Source organism: Calidris pugnax, unplaced genomic scaffold, assembly GCF_001431845.1.
Source record: "Calidris pugnax isolate Ruff unplaced genomic scaffold, ASM143184v1 scaffold44, whole genome shotgun sequence".
NCBI classification, from domain to species: Eukaryota; Metazoa; Chordata; class Aves; order Charadriiformes; family Scolopacidae; genus Calidris; species Calidris pugnax.
Window position 1 is genome coordinate 20391655 of NW_015094506.1, and position 19038 is coordinate 20410692.

General features: G+C 37.8%; 1 protein-coding gene across 2 annotated transcripts in view; it reads left to right on the forward strand.

The window, feature by feature from the left end:
• PTPRR (protein tyrosine phosphatase, receptor type, R) overlaps positions 1-19038 on the forward strand; it is a 177573-nt gene that overhangs the window by 82894 nt on the left and 75641 nt on the right. For both annotated transcript variants that reach the window (XM_014964296.1, XM_014964295.1), the window contains exon 3: positions 17344-17457. In XM_014964296.1, the coding sequence (XP_014819782.1) occupies positions 17344-17457 (114 nt within the window). The remainder of the gene's footprint in view (positions 1-17343; positions 17458-19038) is intronic.

Below are 19038 nucleotides of genomic sequence, written 5' to 3' on the forward strand. Positions count from 1 at the left end.
GCTAAAACCATAAATGGTGCTCCCGAGGCATAACTCACTTCTAGTTCGTTTCTCTATGCACACTCTGCATCTTTACATTCTTCTGTAGGAAAACACATTCTGAGATTTCCGCAGAGGAGAACAGTTTTTATTAGATTTTTATTTGTGTCCGCTGACCCTAGACAGAAGTAGGAATTATCATTTAATGTGGGGCACTGCTCAGCTTATCCAGCAGAGACACAGCATAAAAAAATGTTTTGCTTACATTATTTTTGTACTTTGCAATCATTTATATTTGGCATGTAATTTAGAAAATAGGGTTTGATGACTGTTGGTAATTGCCTGTATTTTCTGTGATCCGCATGTGTAGTGTTCAAAATTGATGTTGCTAATTAAATAACAGAAACAGGAACCAAGAGTTAATTGCAGTCTGTGCAGGTTGCCCCTCAGGTGTTTTGTGTCACCTGGTAAGTCTCAGCTCATTAGCAGAAACAAAGCCAATAAGTGTTTACAGAACTGGAAGCAGCTGTAGAGTTACAAAATCACTGTTTCCCATAGAAGCTGTGTGCATGTGAATGTGTGTGGTCATGGTCATAGTCATGGTCATGCTCCTGATCACCAGCATGAACGAGACATTAATGACCTGAAAAGTGGTAGAAAATGACAGCCCGCATGTAGTTCTCTCTGTTGATTACCAAGATATAATAACTGAATTTTACCACCTCTCTGACGTGGCTATACAGCTTCCAGTCGGTTCAGAGGTTGAGTAGTGACTGTATTCACATAACCTTAGCCTGCATGTTGTCCTGGGAGTATCTGTTCACTTGGTTGTCACATATGAACCTTGACTCACTTTCTGAGTCACTCCTTCTAAAAATATATTTATTTGCAGGTGAACTACATGTGCTTTTCCAAGATTTGTGTTGTCTTGAGTTTAGCAATATTAAGTACAAAATGTTCAGGTGATCTTCATCTGAATCATCCGGTGCATCCGACCTAATCTATTATTTATCCCATGTACCCTGATTTTTGTCTAGCTTCAATCTTCTGTGTTATCTTCAAGCTTCTGCATGACTTTGTGTGACTCAACAGACCTCTAATAAGGATGTTGACAAGCACAGAGCTAGGAGCAGCTTTCTGAAAGAGATCATCTGTTCCAGCATATTTACAGGTTTACCTTTCCACTTGCTCTTTCAGCATCCGATGTGATTACTTTTGGAATGGAATATATACAATATACTGGCCCTAGATATCCATTGATAGTTTTTCTTCATTTTGCCATTGCCAGCAGTTCATGTAGACTTTTTATTTTTCTTGTTACAGTATCTATATGGTTATCTAAAGGGATAAAATTAGCCTCCTTCACAGAAACTTAATTTCTATTATTCTATTTCTAGTCTTTTCACAGGCTTTGCAATTTTCTTCATGAGGAAGCACTTTGGGTTTTCATAAATGGGGAATGTTTAGATGTCAGCACTCTCTGGATTTGAAAGCAGTGCAGCAGGCATTCCTAGAAATCCAGAGCATATTTGTAACTCAAAAAGTATTTGTCTCTCTTAAAGGGGCTTTTAATTGTGGCCATACTCAGCAGAGCCATTTACAAGTTGGAGGTGTCAGGGGCAGACCAGCTTTTGCAGATCTGTGATATATGTGAGACAAGAGCCTTAGGCTGTGATAGCAGTGCCATGGTCACTCTTTTCAGAATTCAGAGCAGCCCACTACTGGTTTCGCTCTGTGGATAGATGGCAGGCCCAGCCTGAGGTCATATTCATTATGAGGCTCTTCAGGAAACCCTGATTTACAACCTTTTTATAGAGCGAGAACTCATATCCAGAAATTAACAGCACTACAGAAGTTGAAATTTCACTAATGGTGTGAAATTATCCCCTTAATCAAGTTTATTTAATGAAATTGAAATGTTGGAAGAAAGATGAATGTAGAATACCCACTGGGGGAGCAAACTGGATTCATAACATTAAATCTGAATTCCCCTTTCTCTTTCTGCTTTTCCAAATTTCTAAGCCACTTTGTTACTGCTTATTACCAGCTCTCACCATCTACCCTTCCATTATTTCAGCTCTGAAATGAGAATGGCACTGCTTCTTCTCTTTACATCTAGATGTAGTACTTGTTCAGTCTAAAGTAAACAACCACATGCTCTACTAATAATTAATGTTGTTCCTGTGTTCTATTGTGCTTGAAGTTTGAATACACAGATCTGAATAAATATCTTAAGGATATGGACTTAAAAAGTCTCATATATCTAGTCATCTTCCATAAGGATATAGAGACTGTCAACTAGCAGCTTGTTTCTTGCATAAAAGTTTTGTAAAAAACATCTTTAAATGACAAAAATTGTCAGTTTTCTTATGTAGGTGTATAATCCACTTTCTTTTACTAAATCATCCCCAAAATATTAAAAAGGTTTGAGTCACTGAATGAAGATTTGGATTTTTGACTTACATAAATTGCAGAATGGTTGTTCAAGTAGAAAATTAAGTATATTTAGACTACTACAAATAGAATTAAATTATTATTTATTCATTGCATTTTGCAAAATATTTTTGCAAATGCATTTTTCTCATTTGTGAGCTACTCTATGATCTGTCTAATCTGTATATGAACTGTAAGTGTAAAAGACAGAGGAGAAGAGACAGAATACAGGAACACAATGAAATTTAAGAACTTCACAGTTAGTTGCAAGATTGCAGCTTGGAATCTCTAATCACAGTCTAACTTTATAAGACTGATGAGTCATAAATATGTTTTCAAATTATATTAGATAAAAAAAGACACCATTCAGCTGACATGACAAAGTTCACATCTTATTCAGGTTATGCAAATAATTTAAATGCTTGTCTTGTATTTTGCATATTAGTTATGTAATATATTACTGTGTCAATTAACTGCAAAAATTGCTCTTAATGAAACAGAAGAATATTTAATGGTATATAATACAAACTTCAAACAGAAAAGAACATACATGATGAAGTACATAAAAATAACTCAGATTCAGTGATCTTTGTAAATATATATGGGAAGTCCTCTGTTTCTGCACTTTAAAATCGCTGTAAATCTTAAAATTTTGGATCTTTGTTAGGGTTAGAACACTAACATTTTCTGACTTAAAGTATAAAGACTAACCCCAAATCCTGCAAAATGAGATAGCGAGGGATGTTGACCAGAATTCTGTGTTGGATGTCCAAATCTTTGTTTTTACTTAAAGCATTGACATTATATAACTTCTTCACGTTTGTAAGAAAAGCACTTTGCCGTGATGCAGTTCTGATTCTTCAGACCTAATGAATATTCTTAATCCTCATCGTTAGATCCTTTGGTGTGCCCACATAAAAAGAACTACCAATGTAAGCTGAGAATTAGTATTTATAACTAGTGTTCTTTCTCCTTACATCCTTGTTCTCCCTGTCACCCAGCGTGATATAAACCCTCACTGTGTGTTTGAAATTGTCTAGGAAGAATACAAGCGATTCTGTATGTAGCAGGGGAGACATCATCCTGGACTGTGTTATACCCACCTGACAAAAAAGACCTGACCCAGGAAACATGATGTGTGCAATAGTAAGGGAAGAAACAAAATTACCATATGGAAAGATGGTAATACAAATAACAACAATACTATCTACTACAGACTCATGCTGTTGGTTAGATCAGTGCTGCAGCTGTCTAAAATACCTCTCAGTAAATGCACACCAAGTAATTCGGCAGGAGCTGCTCCAGTCTCCCAAGGGGCCAGTGAGCTCTTGTTGAACACAAAGTTGAACACAAATCCTGCTCTTTACCTCACCTGTGTAATGTAACTTTATGTACCTCTTTGCACAGATCTGTAATGATGATGAAAGCATCCCTTTTGTACACTCCTTTTATAGTAGGACACAGGAAGAGCCGCTGCCCACCAACAATGTTCTACCAGGGGAATGCACCTCAGGAGGTCTGGGACTGGTTATCTACCCGCAGGAATAGCTGGCAGTGAATGGATGGGATTTGCTTTCCTTTCAGCTGGTTTAAAAACATCCCTAATTAAGGCAGGTCAAAATGAGATGCCTGAAGTTGTGCACATGAATGTTATCCTGGCAGCAGAAACTGATCAGCTCTCAGAAAAATAAGAGATACCAGAAATTTCTTGAGAGACAGATGTAGGTCTGTTTAAAATGGCAGGCTGTGCTGATGGGAGGATAAAATGGCTTGGGTGAACGGCAGACAAATTTTATTACGTAGGTTTTTCCTAACAAAATATGAAGCAAATGTTTATGGAGTTGAACAAAGAATTCTCCCTCATATATTCTCATGTCCTGTGACAAGAGGTAGATAAAGATTTGGGGGCAAAGAGGTCTCAGTTACGACATTCAGCTTCACTGATTTTATTTCTCTCTTTACTTGCAGTAACAATTTGTGGAAAAATCACAACTGAAAAAAAATCACATTTTGAAAACCTTTTTGCTACTGTGACAGAGAAAATTAAAGAATGTTTACCTTCTTGTTACTCTTTCATTTGCTTAAAACAGTCCAATTTCTTTAGGAAATGATAGTTTGGAGTATTTTTTTAAATTTTATTTTCTTCTTTTCCCTCCAGTCATTTAATTGTGCAATTTCTGGAAGGTTTTCTGGCAATAGTATATTTAATGGGAAAAAAGATCACAGAAATAAGAAGCTGTAAAAGCAGTTTAGTTAATCTTATGTTTCTTTGTTCATCCCAGCGTGGGGTTGTTCCATTTTATCATCCATTATTTTTGTTCAGCTTTGTTTCAGCTAGTGAAGCAGCCATTCCACCAGCTTAGTAGACAAAAGCTAATGATGAAGCCGAAAAGGCAAGTTCGTTTGGTTTAGTTCTAACTCAGAAAAAAGGCAGAGGAGGGATTAGTTGACAGACTAAGGATGCGCCCTGCCAACCATAACAACCTTGGCAATCAACTACCACATTAGCAGTAACCTACCATGTTTTTCATTGAGGTAACATGCTTGACCTACTGGCTTGGTCAAGTGGTAATGATGGTTTCTGGATGTCCAGAAATCCTATATAGAGCAATTGTATTGCTCTTGCACAACTGATCCAGCTTGTTCTGGTGAAGCTGAACTTGCTGCTGCTGTATGCAAAGCCACGACAGTGGTGTTATGGTAGAAACAGGGCTGAGCCCCTTTGCTGTACACCTCTGGCTGTCATGTTGGGTCATGTAGAGGGACTACATCCTCGGGTTGAGTTGTATGACACGGACTCTGCTGTGCAGGGCTGGCAAGACAGGCGATGAATGGATATAATATATGCATTCGACTGCTGCACAACACTGTGGGCTCCTCTGTCTTTGGAGGAGTGAGAGATGGGACAGGAGAGCACTCCAAAATACGTGATTTGCCAGCACTTTTTAAAGAGAAGGGAAAAAGCAGCAAGGAATTGGAAAGCAAGGATAGTGTAGTAAATATAACTCTTTCAGCCTCTCCAGTAAATTCATATCTGCATCTTAAAAACTATAGCACATGTTTTGTCCAGCACTGAAGGGATTCATTGAGTTTGCTCCTGTGTGCTTACCAGTAGTTGTGAAGACCTGGCATGTCCGTGTTTAGCTGGGTGCAGAGCTGCTGTGGGAACAGCCTGTGTCTCCCAAGCAGTTGTATGAATTTCAGTGGGATAATGTCAGCGGATTTTCTTCTCAGAAGCGTTTGCTGGTTAGGACCCTTTACAAAATGGATTCATGTCACCACAGATGAATAGAACAAGATCTTTTAAATGATAGACCATTGAGATATTTTCTCAAAATAAGCTAAAAATCAGTTGCTTCCATGAGACTTTGTGTATAAAAAACAGAAAATAGCCACATTCTCCAATGAAATTCCTGTCTTTCTCTGCACAATACTGTCAAAACAAGTATAATATATAAATATACAGATTTAAGTCACAGTCTTTCCCTTTTTCTGAGGCTTTATAGCTTTTTTTTTGTTTTAGCTTTTGTTTTGCTTTTACACTTTTGAACTTGTTTAAGTAGACACACCTCCACTGATAAAATTAGGCTCTAAGTTTCCGCTGTATACCAACTGACACAGAAGGCAATATACAGCCTTTTATTAACAGGCATCAATGCTATCGCTTTACCTCTTTTCTGGGCGGTAATGTAGATGTCTTGTTTTTTCTCTTGACGTCGTCTGCAGGACTTGTGTTTTGATATGACAGGTATAACACAGATATTGCTCTGGATCAGAGCCATTCACTCAGTTTCTTAGAAGTTGGGTATTTCTTCCTAGATGTCTCTTCCTGCCTGTACAGGGCAGCAGCCACAGAACAGCCACAAAATCTCCTGGGTTGCCAGAGTGCAACCCAGAAGATAAGCATAGTGGTGCACTTGCTGCATTCATCTAGAGGAGCAGTACCTCCCAAAGACAAATGGCACTGTCTGTGGTCACTTGGGGAAATCTGGAAGATTACTTCTTGTATGTTTAAAGAATATTGTTAAAAAATAAGAAAGAAAAAAAAAAGGAAAAGGAAACTTCACTCACCAAATTTGCAATTTCTGTTTCTCACTGAAAGGATTATAAATTATTTTGCTTTTTTGTATGGAGAGAACTGCATGCAAACAGTTTTTAATATTCTCTTTTAAGGGTAATCAATTCTGAGTACAGAAGGGAAAAATGCATTTTTCTCACTCTAAACAACTGAGGTTGGCAGTTGTGTTACCTGTATGAAAAAACTGAACACAGAATGCTCTTCTGATCCTAAACATAAAAGAAAGAAACTGAACATCCATGAATTGGGCTTTGCCTCCCAGTCGTTTTAGAGCAGTATTATCCCATATTACAAGGCAGCACAGCTTCTTCATCTTTGACCTCACAAGTGGAGTTGTCTTTAAAGAAAAGTCCCCCAAATTTGACTGAAAGCCATTTTCTAAAACTTCTCTAATGGATGAATCAGAAAAATTGCCCTATATTAGGACATTCAGGACACAGTGTATGTGTTACATTTCCAAAGATGGAAACCCAAATCTTGAGCCACTGGTCAAAATTACAATACTGTTATTAACATTAACAAGAATCATTGAGGTAAAACACTCCTTAAATCTTCTATGAGATTTGGTGTTAGTGTTTTCTCTTAAGCTGTACCTTCTCTGTTCAGTATTAGATAGAAAAAGAAAATTCTTTGTCCTCCCAGCTGCTCAGGAGAAGGGGAATTTGTACCTCATAGCCTCCAAAATACAGTCAGTATTAGCAGTTTCAGGGGGTCAAAGATCCTGAGATTTGTCAGTGTCATGAGATTGTCTTTTCATCTACTTTCCAGTTTCCAGTGGGCTTACAGCATTCACACACAATCATAGAAACATAGATGGTTAGAGTCGGAAGGGACCTTAAACATCATCTTGTTGCAACCCCTGTGCCATGAAACTGAACATCTTGCACTAGACCACATTGCTCAAATCTCCATCCAACCTGGTCTTGAAGACTTTGAGGAATGGGACATCCACAACTCTCAGCAACCTGTTCCAGTGTCTCACCACCCTCAGAGTAAAGAATTTCTCTCTAATATCTAATATAAATCTACCCTCCTTTAGTTTTAAACTGTTATCCCTCGTCACTCCACTCCCTGATAGAGTCCCTCCCCATCTCTCCTGTAGGCCCCCTTTAGGCACTGGAAGGCCCGCTATAAGGTCTCCCGGGAGCCTTCTCTTCTCTTCTGAACAACCCCAACTCTCTCAGCCTGTCAAGTCATTACCAATCATTGTCAAATCAAACCAATCATTAATAGTTTTGATAAAACTTTGAGACAAAGGCACATATCTAATCTCATGAATCCATGACAGAATAAAACCCAAAGGAATGCAAGTTTTGTCTAAGAAAAAGCACAGGTCCCTGAGGATTTTGCTTGATTTTGCTTAACTTTGTTCATAATAGTTAAAGGAATGTTAAAGCAGAAATTACAAGGGTGCCTTATATTGTCTGCACTTGGTTTATATGTGTTTGAAGTGCTTAATTAGTTAGGGGGAAGCCTGTAATACAAGTTTTATTCCAATAATGTGTGCTCATGTTGATGATAATAGCTATAAACTGGGACACAGACTGCGATCAGGAATCACACAAGAACAGTCTTTCGTGTAAATATTTTGATTCTGGTTGAGCTAAATGTATTGCGTTTGCCTCTTTCTACAGCATTCCCATTGTGCGTGTTCAGGCAGATTTGGATCATCTGAAACTACCAATAAAAATTGTGTTTGAAAATAAATACATGTGAATGCTAGGACGTCAGCAATACTGAAATCTTACTTTAATTTTCAAAACAAAGAGAAAGGTTACTAAGGAGAATAAGTCAGTGGGAGTCTTTTGGCCACATCAGTTCCTGAAAGATGTGGAAGTTGCTGTATTATCTTAGGTTTCTGGTTTTGTTCTTCATTAATTTGTAAGGTTACATATATATACACATATATATATGTCTGCTACAAACTAAATTTAGAATTTTGAAGATAAAAAGAAAGATAAAAAGAAAAGGATGATTTTGGGGTGGCTTTATGTCTGTCATTTTTCTGGAAGGCATTTTGATGTATTGAGGACCATTTTACAAAGTTGTAATAGGACTTTAAACTTCAGGAACTAAGAATTGTTTGAAACATGAAACTAGCTGAAATGAAGGTTTTACAAAAGGAGCAGGGAGAAACAATCCTGGTTCTCTGGCATTTAGAGCTTCACACTGGCTCTACCTAGAAATTTAATAATTGGGCAGAAGAAACAAATGAATTATAAAGCGCTGTGCTGAACAGGCTCAAAAGTGTCTGTTTGCTCTGAGGATTACAACTGGCTTTGGGATGATGAAATAGGATGTGACTGGTACAATCATGCTGTGCATAAAAGTTGTACCGGACATAATAGCAGCATGCATTTCTTTTGTAAAGGAAGGAATAATTTTTTTGCTAATATTGAATAAGGACAGATAGGAAAATTTTATGGAGCTCATTATACATGCCTCCCAAAGAACAAAAAGGTTGAAATCGTGTTCAGCTGAGCTCTTCCAGCTCTCCTTGTGTTTCCACCTCTCTGTATTGTCTTGTGCTTTTCTATCATCTTGTCCTTTTCAACTGTCTACCATAAGGGAGGAGGGCAAGGAGATGTGGATGGAGGAAGGAAAAAGCCTAGAAAACTATCAGAGCTTTGAAATGAACTTTAGCTGTTATTTTAAGAAAACTGAAATACTTTGTGATTAAGTAAAACCCAGTCCTTGAAGACATGCAGCACTAATTTAAAAAAAAGTGAGGAATTAACTTTTGGGGAACATTAAAATTATCTGTGAAAGAAGTTGAAAAATCTGTCCCTCATCTTCTTACTAAAATATATAAAATCTTGTGAAACAGTTAAGTGTTATTGTCCCCATTTTATAGAGATAGAACTGAGGCAGATTTACTGAGGCAGACTTGCTGAGGCCAGAGGAATAGCAAAGTTTCAGCCTCTCATCCCTACTAGTAATCAGTGTGCAGTAATTCCAATGCTCCCAGCTTAGGACTCTTTAAAATAGATATAGTATCATTGTGACCAAATAATAGTATACACATGCGGGAGAAAACTCTCTCCTTCCATTACTAGGTACTTAAGTTCCACATGGTGGTGAACCAGAAAGTTCCTTCTGTCCCAAAGAACCTCTTGAAAATTAGCCATGAAGTCCAGCGGAACTACTGCAGCCTCCTGACCCTCTCCTTCCGCCTTCCAAATGGGTCCCACAGTACAGAGACCTCCTGGTACTGGTATTGTTAAATGGCAAGGCTGCCTTGAACTTGTGTACCATGGATAATAGATAACCTCTCCTTCCTCTCTCTTACACCCCCTCAGCAATGGCAAGCATGCATCCTGTGGGCATTTAGGATATGGGATTCGACAACCCTATGGCTCAGAAAAAGTCCTATTAACTTTACTAAGCTCTGGATAAGGTTCTTCCTCTACTGAGGTGGGGCTGTGGGATGGTAATCTCATAAAATGTATAGTATATTAGGTATTTTTGGAAGCTATACATACTTCTGACTTCCAAAATATGTAATACATGATTAATGCATTAATGATACCATAGGAAAGAGGTAAAAGAAAAGGAAAAATACATACAATAAGCATTGAGAGGATAGTCTAACCCACACACTCAGACTGTCACCCCACTCTCTACATCACCTTGTTGTACAGGAATGACCCAGAAGCCAGTAGAATGAAATAAACTGCCTTCTGAGATTTCCTTCAGAAGACAGAAGACTATTCTGTGTTTTCTCATTAGATGTGATCAGTAAATCCACATTATCTTGTGACACAATGGTGTCAAATGACACTGAAAGAGCTGACCCTTATCTTTGCTAGTAGACTGCAAGCCCAGAGATTAATGCAAAACATAGGACTGATAGAAATCAAAGTGTGTCTCTTGAAGACAGGCATTAACAAACCTTATCCTTAATAGGCTGAATGCATTCTCATACACTTTAATCATCCATGAAGGTCATAGAGTCTTTCTATAGCTGACTGACTCACTGCCCAAGTGCATGTAGAAGCTCAGTGAGGGAATCTTGGACAAAAGCCAGACCTCACAGATGGAGCGTTTCTCACTCTTGTGTTGGTGCTTCCTACAGAAGTGGTCAAATCACCCCCAAATCAGCTGATCTCACTTGAGAAATTAGTTCTTCTCCCTGAAAAAAGAAGTGTAAATCTGTCACATAGCTGAGACAAATCCGTTTAGTCATATCACCCACCCACCTCCAGAGTAGCTTTGCCAGTCTGAACTGCAGATGCCAGCAGAGTGCCCTGGCCTCACCTCAACACCTGGTACAGCATCTTTGTTCTCTGTGATACAGCAGTCTCTAGGAACATCCTTAGTTGGTACCTACACGTGCAAACAGGACTTGTATGAAACCCAGTGTCTAGTCCAGGATGATGGCCATCACTCAAACCTGTCGATAGCAGACTGAGAAACTTAACCTGTTATTGCACTAGGGTTCATTTTGGTTTCTGATAATTCAGGGCTTGGCTTCAACTGTACGGTAAGGTTTGCAGTATCTCTTCTGTATGGTTTTCAGGTACATTAGTGACTTTCAAAATCCATCTAACCGTCCAGCTCTTTTTCTACCCCTTTTTCTGTTTTAGCCTCGGCAACTTCTTGTGGTAAAAAGGGCTGTGGATTAATTGCAGTGTGTGAAAGACTGCTTCCTTTTATAAAATTTTGATTTTCTCATATTTTAATGAACACTCACTTGAAAATCAGTATGGAGGGAGACCATACAGTGGTCTTAACTAATTAGATTAACCCTACATTTCCCATTAGTGTTACTTCTGTCTTTGGTTTCTTTCAGAGAGCTCCCAAGGTGCATAAATATTTAAATGTATATGCTTTCATGAAAAATTGATCAAGAGTCAAAATTGTTCTTGAATGCTATATGAGAAATGTATAAATCCAGGAAATATTATGCTTACTTTAAACAAAGAATTTGAGTAAAAGATGTGGGGTTTTTTTGTCTAGCAAAAATGTGAATGAAGTTGTACAACGTCACATCTTGAAAAGCAGCATCCAAATATACAAAACTTCCCTGGACTTACCAGGACTGAAGCAATCAAAGTATCCCTTTCGTATCATTTTTTCTTAATGTTTATACGGACTTCTTTTTCTCATAACCCAAATACTCTATACACTTAAATTTTCCCAGGATACATGTGAAATTTGGAACTGTTTGGCAGACTTGTGTGTTGTTGAGACTTGGTGTCTCCTCATTAGAAAATGGGTGACTTAAAAAGAAGCAGAGTATTTCTCAATGCTTTTCACTGGTTCTTGTAAATTGAAAGATATGTCTGTAATTTTTCTACTATTTCAGGTGATTTTCACTACACTTTTGTAGAATAGCCAAGATTTCCCCTTACAATTTTTCAGTAATCGCTCTCTGACCTTAGAAGTATATAAATGTCTCAATATTTAGATTTCTTGTCACATGTGTTTTAGCTGAAAGACATTACACACGAAAGTTTGAGTAGGTCACCGCAGGCAACTAGTAATACACAGAAACATGAAACTCCTTTAATTAATCACCAAGAATAATTGATTTTATACTCAGGAGAATTTTATCTTAGTTTCCAGACATAATTCAAAGTTTAATGTGGACTTCATAGAAGGGCAGGTTTCTCCTCTTGAATAAAATAACATTGCAGATGGAGAGGTAAATGGGAGAGGAGGGAATGCCACCTCAGACAGCGGTTTGGTTTAGAGCAAGGTGCCTTTTGAGGCTCGTCTTGGCAAAATGCTCTGTCCTAGTTGCGTAATGCTGACATGCATCAGAAGCTGAGGACACAGTGGCTCCCATGCGATTCATGGACTACATGAGATGCTAAACCTGCTGTGAGCCATGACACACAGAATGTTATAAAACCCAAAATCTTCTGTGGACATGTATTAGGCCACCTGAGCCAGACAAGGGAGCTAACCTGATGTCCAGTGCAGCTGTGATCTCAAATCATTGAATGGCAACAGGAAGGCAAAACTAATGTGTTATAGGGGAAGGAAAATGGAAAATGCAAGTATTTTTTTGCCAATTTGTTTCCAGATTTTTTGTAGTCCTGTACCCAAGCTGTACAAATACAACTCCAACACTTTCACTTTATTTCCTGACAAGTAAATCCTGTTTTTGTTGTACAGCTGAGGCTGTCTGATGAGGGTGGCATGATGAAAAACGGTGACACTAATTAACTGTAGACACTGTCACTGTGCAGGCAGCAGAGCAGGGTGCTCAGATGGAGGGACCTGCAGCCTGGCCACAGTCCAGCGCCCAAGTCCCTCTTGCACAAAAAACATTTTATAGCATTTTTGGTGAATTTTGTAAAAGTTAAATAATTGGAGTACAAGCAGGTAAGACAACTCTTTTCTGAGCTTTCTCTCCTTTGACCTGAGAAAATAGGGGTGATTATTTTTATTTTCACTTCTAGAGTTGCCTTTCTTTGGTTTTATTTAGCACAAAATAGAACTTACTACCCAATGACCCTTAAGGATGTAAAATTCCTAGAATGTATAATTTGCTGATTTACTTTTAGTCTTTGTTCACAAAAGTATTGTGAAGACTTGTACTTTAACCTTCTTAATTCTTAATTATTTTTCTTCCTGTATTCAGATTAGCTGTAGGTTTGAGAAAACACCTGTGGTGGTTAGGTCAGGTAGAGTTTAGAGAGTAGTGACCGGTGTATAGAAAAGTAATGGTATATTTGAGGCTCATTGCAGAAAGGATATCACTGATGATAAGGAAAAGATAAGAAAGGGAGGCATCTCTGAATTTTTCTTGAGAAGCAGAACTTGAAAAATTATAATTTATTGTAATAGCCTAAAAATATTATTTCAGAAACTATATTATACATTCATCCTTTCATTTTGGGAATTCTTGTTTCTTTGACATGAAAATCTTTATCAAAAAGCCCCTGTAGGATCTCAGTTGTGAATGGTCTTTGGTGTTTTTCTGTGCTGAGTTTCCTTTTCTGAAACTCTGTCTTTGCAAATTTCCTACAACAAGCAGAAAACTCCTTCCCTTCAAACTACCTCTTTTGCTTGGATCAGATAAACCTAGAAACTGTCGCTACAGTTGCAATATCCAGGTCGGTAATTGCTCAGGGAAATGTGTCGTCCAGGGTGTTCTCCTCTAGGCTCAACAAGTCACTATTGCCAACAGCGGTAGCGGATTCAAAATTGTAAGCTCCTTGGGGAGTAGGTTGCAATCCATGATAAACACTGCAGATGAGCAAAAGGTAAATGATTAGTGCTGTCTAACTGGGATGCTTCAGCCCTTTCTTTTCCAAAGCAAAAGGAGCAACTAGAGAAACAGAGTAAGACATAACTTGTTTATCTATGCTAATGCTTTGATTTATTTATTTCTATGGATTTGCTTTGCAGGGGTTAATTTCACATTTTATTGCAGGGGGTGTTAGAATACATAATGATTTTGTCTGTGTAATTATCACCTGTAAATGGCTGGACAGGTTTCTGTTCTAGGAGTGATACTCTTAATGACAGTTTACATTGTTTGTCTAATCTACATGTATTATTACATTTTTAGTTCATCCATTGTCTGTTTTCTATCCTAATCTCTTACCTTTATGGACTATAGGCAATACAGTATCTAGGCATGCCATCAGAATGGCACATGAATATTAAAAGGTTAAAATTTTAATAATGTTTTAGAAATTTTCTACTGATAGGAGTAATCAGGACTGTATTTTTTTTCTTTCTCTTCTCTATCTTTCTTCTTTCTTTTTTGTTTTTTCTCTGACTAAATTTTCTCAACAAAAATTACCATAGTTAGGAATTTGCAAAAAGCCTTTTTTGTACCAGACCCTCAGGTCGGACTTAAATCTCAGTCACCTTCAGGAGGGCACATGCCAGAGTTGAGAATATAATACCCTCAAGTGTTGTCTTCATCCCAGACCTTGGTAGGGTCAGTATGGGTTATTGCATGATAACACTCATATAATTAAGGAGGCCCATTGCCTTTTACTGCTGAGTGGGCGTAAATCAACCTGGATCCTTTAAGAAGAAACTTGGGAAAAGAGTTATAATCTTGCCCTATTCCTATAATTTTCCATAAGCATCCAGAGTTAGCCACAGGATACTGAACCTGAAATGTCTCCAGTCTGGTCCACTCCTGCTTTATGCTTTTATGAATCCAGTACAAACAAGGAGGTAATAGAGAGCACAGAGCACGTTTGTGGTGTGCTGCTCACTCTAAAGCAGGTGCTCTCGGGGTCCCATCAAGCATTTCTGTCAGTGATCCAGTTAGAAATTCCATTCCTAAAGTGGCATATTCTGGATTGCTAACTTTCCTCTTGATAGGAAGAGGCAAATGCACCCTGTTGTGCTGCCTGGTGTAGAAAAAGGCAGCTTGCGTTACTTTAACTTATTTTTTGCTATAATTGCCAATGAACTAAGCTTCACACTAACACCAGCAATTGAGAAGCAGATCCCTTCGATAGACAGCAAGGCATGGTGCTTACAAAAAATGTAACTTTTTCTTCGTCAGATACTTCTTGGGGGTTTTTCTGGATGAATAGCCACAAAAAATATCTTTATTATACCTTGAGATGAGGCTTAAGAACAAATTCCTTCCCACCAATTTAGGTTTCCTAAAAGGGTCCTGAAATCTCCAGCTGCAAGGTCAGGTGAGCCTTCTTAGCAGGCTGATGCCAGACCAACAGAGTGAGTGCTGTGATCTTCAGGCTATCTCCAGAACCACCAAGGACAATATAGCTGTTACAAAGACACAGACACACTGTACAGCCTTTTATGATTATTTGTTACAGGTACATGGTGGACCAAGTTCAGACCTGGTACAAGAAAATGTGACTCTCCTGAAGATAATGGAATTTTACCACATTTTATTGTCCCTCAATATGATGAATCACAATCCCAGCATACTAAATCTGTAAAAAATTATTACTATTTTATAGGCTCTTTAAGATCTTCTGTTTCATCTGAAGCCAGATATTTTTCTGGATGTTTCGTTTCTGTGTCGTTATCAGTGAGCTTTTAACACACTATTTAACAACATCTCTATTAATGTGATCTGATCCCTGGCTCAAGTATGGTTAAGTGAATGTATTTTGATTTTATGCCTGCTAATTTTGCTCGGTAACAATGGTTAGCATTATCCCCATAACTCAGGGTCGATGACTTAAACAAGCACTTTCACACTCTTTATACCATCCTGATGGATCTTTAGGGAGCCTCATGACAGCCTTCCTATTTCAGCAACAACTCCCTTTCTCATTTACCCAGGATCCTCAGGCCAGGCTGTTGACTTTTAGTATAGTGATGGCTTCACAGCTCCAAACCAATTCTCATCTGCTGTATTGCTTAGGTGCGTTGTGGCAGGAGCAAGCCGATCTGGGGAACAGAAGAAATGGTGGTCAGATCTCCATATGTTCCCTCTCAAGACGCTTTTCTGTTTCAGTGACAAAGCTGGAGCAGTTTTGTAACCACTCAGGACTTCTGTCTAATTCAAGAAGAAGCAAAGAGAAGATTTTGCATTTTGAAAATGCCAGGATAGCAAGGGTAATTTAAATTGAAGAATTCTGTAATACTTCCAACTGAATTAAAGCTGAACTAAGTGTGATAAGAGCAGATCTCAGTTGATGCATCAAGACCTGACAATCCCATTAATGTAAAAAAATGAGAAAAAGGAGAAAAAAAAACCCCAAACACTCAGTACTGATGGAAAAATCAAATTGACAGTGGAAAAGGAAAGGAAATATTTTATGGTTTTACATCATAACTTATAAATACTGATAAATAAAGACCAACAGTCAAAACATGTGATGCTGTTTTTCTTTGAGAAAAAAGTCTTTCCAGACCATAACCATGTTCCTAGTGTGATGTCTGACCCATGGCTATTTAATTCTCTTTATGCAGCTCTGTTTAGGAAGGAATAATATTTTGCTGGGATCTTCAGAGCAACAAGATACCCTATAGCTCTAAACAGGAAGTATAAAATAAAAAATCTCTTTCAGCTCAAGTCAACTGGGTCAGTCAGAACTTACTAACTTCCTAAGTCAGAAGTTGCCAGAAACATTGGAAGCCTTCTGGGACCATCTGACATACTCCTCTTCCTTCTTTTCTCCACTACATATTGTCTGCAAAGGGAATATGGCGGCAAAGAAAGAGACCCCAAAGTACTACATGAAATTATAGGCCACCAGGCATCACCGAAGATTTGAAAGTAAATTATTTCCTGGGTAAAATTCCACTGACTTCACAGGAAGGATTTGAACCTGAGGAAAGAATTAAATTTCACTATGATTCTAACACAGAGAAAGAAAATGCTTCAGTGATACAGTTGGTCTCTGCTCAGAATTATAGTGTTCTCTGACTGACGTGAGGAAGTTCTAGGAAATTTAAGCATGTGGAATTGTATCCAGAGTGTTTCTTTTTTGATCTCAGAAACTGCTAATCAAAATTAAAATGGTATAATTTCACTATGTCTGACTCATTCTTCACCTGCAGTGATAAATGCTAAGATAATATTCAAAGCAAATCATCATTGTGTAAATCCAACATCTCATTCTTTAAAGGTGAATAGATTTTAATTCTTGACTTTCATTTTTAATGTAGTAATTGTGTTCTCTTGAACACTGTGACTTGTCCAAGTCAATTTAGCCAAAAACTTCTGGAACCAATTCTGAATGTAGTTGAGGAAAGGTGGTACTTTGCTAACGAGCAGCATTTAAGATGCTTAAATTTTCTTTTTAACTTATTCTTTATTGCAATGGAATTAGATTGCACAGATTATTGTTCTGGGAAGAAAACAATTAGGGAAGAGTCCCAGAGATCAGTCATCTTGAGAACTGAATGTGTTGAGCAAGGAGTTCATTTGAACTGGTTTTGTTTTTCAGACACTGCAAATGGATGTAAACAAGCTGAATATCACATTGCTTCGGATATTTCGCCAAGGAGTAGCAGCAGCACTGGGACTGTTACCTCAGCAAGTTCATATCAACAGACTCATTGTAAGTACCAAAGGGCTGTGTATAATAAAATGTACCTGGTTATTTTGAATTCTCTTAAATTTATTTTCCTGTCATTATGGAGAAGTGCAATAAAAGAGGACAGAAAAATTCTTTTTTCCAATATTTTTTTTAACTGCACTACAGAAAAATAGATCTCTATTACAAAATGATTTAAATTTTCTTTTGAAAGGAAACCATTCTCAGTTACAGTCTAGAGAAAAATTGTCAGATAAATCTCTTTTGTGTCCTGTTCATAAGCAGATTGCTGATCCCTTAGTTTTCATTCCAATGCGGTTCTACCTGACATTCATTAAGAAACACTTATTCATGTTTTGTTTCTCAAAGGTTGAATATTGCTCGAAAAATACATGTGATTCTGCCTTCCAAAGGTATCTTTACAATTTAACCTCGGACTTTCCATTAGTAAATTAAATGTCTTCTCACAATATTAATATTCATGTTTTGCCATTCAGCTATAACAGTCTGTGCTCAGAAATGAACTTGTAGGCTATGGTATCATATTTGCAAAAGGTGACGACAAATTTACTTCTAGCAACAAAGACTTTAAAAGCAGTTGTCATTGTAGGGTGTTCTGTGTATGGTTAAGAGCATACAATCTTAACACTGCTATCTTTTTATGACAGTTTTTTCATGAAGCAGAAAAACCCGTTGCAGAGGGAGGAAGAGTTATTTTATTTTATTCTACATGCAGGTTGAATAATAGGGAAGAAAACTGACAGGTTCAGCATGAAAGTATTTCCTGCCTTGATACCTTGATAGGATTGTATACATCAAAAGGGATTATAAAACTCCTTCAAATAATGTCTCTGTGAGAAAGGATCACACAAGAAGTACAGTGGAAAAGATCAACAGGAATGCAATGCAGCCCTTTTCATGTTCGCCAGGGATGTCACTCATTCGTGACAAGTGATGCTAAATCTCCTTTGTCCCCTGCATTAACCAGAATGAAAAGTTGAAAGACATATTCAGAGAAAAGCACAATAAGAAATGTTCCAGAGTTTGGGTTGTGTATTTCAACATACTAAGTCACTTAGTAGCTTTCTTACTATACTCTGTAGAAATTATGTAACTAAGCATAAGAAATACGCCATTTATTTTCCCACTGGCTCCATAGCTCTTCCCTTTCTCCTGTTATTTGTGATCCCAGGGAAGAGTAGCATCATTTTGCACCTGACTATAGCTCAGAATACAGTAAGTACTTTTAATTAATTAGTCTTCTCAACATCTGTAAAAGTCTGCTATGAGTTAATATTTAAGTGATATAAGAAAGCAAACATTTCCCCCATTTGTTCTAAAAGTGCCACACAGTCAGAATTCACAAGGAAGAAAAATATTTCTTAGGAGACATTATTCCCACTTGGCATCCTTCTAACATGAGACAGTTCCTCTCATGCAGAGCATTGGCAAGCAAGCAGGACACATCAAAATTCATCTCACCTCACTGCAGGTTAGTCTAAGCTACCCATCTAGGCTTCCTGGAAAAGCAATGTAGAGAAGGGTAACTAGAGGAGGAGAGGCATTGAGATCCTGATTATTTTAGGTTGCATTAAATCATTCTCT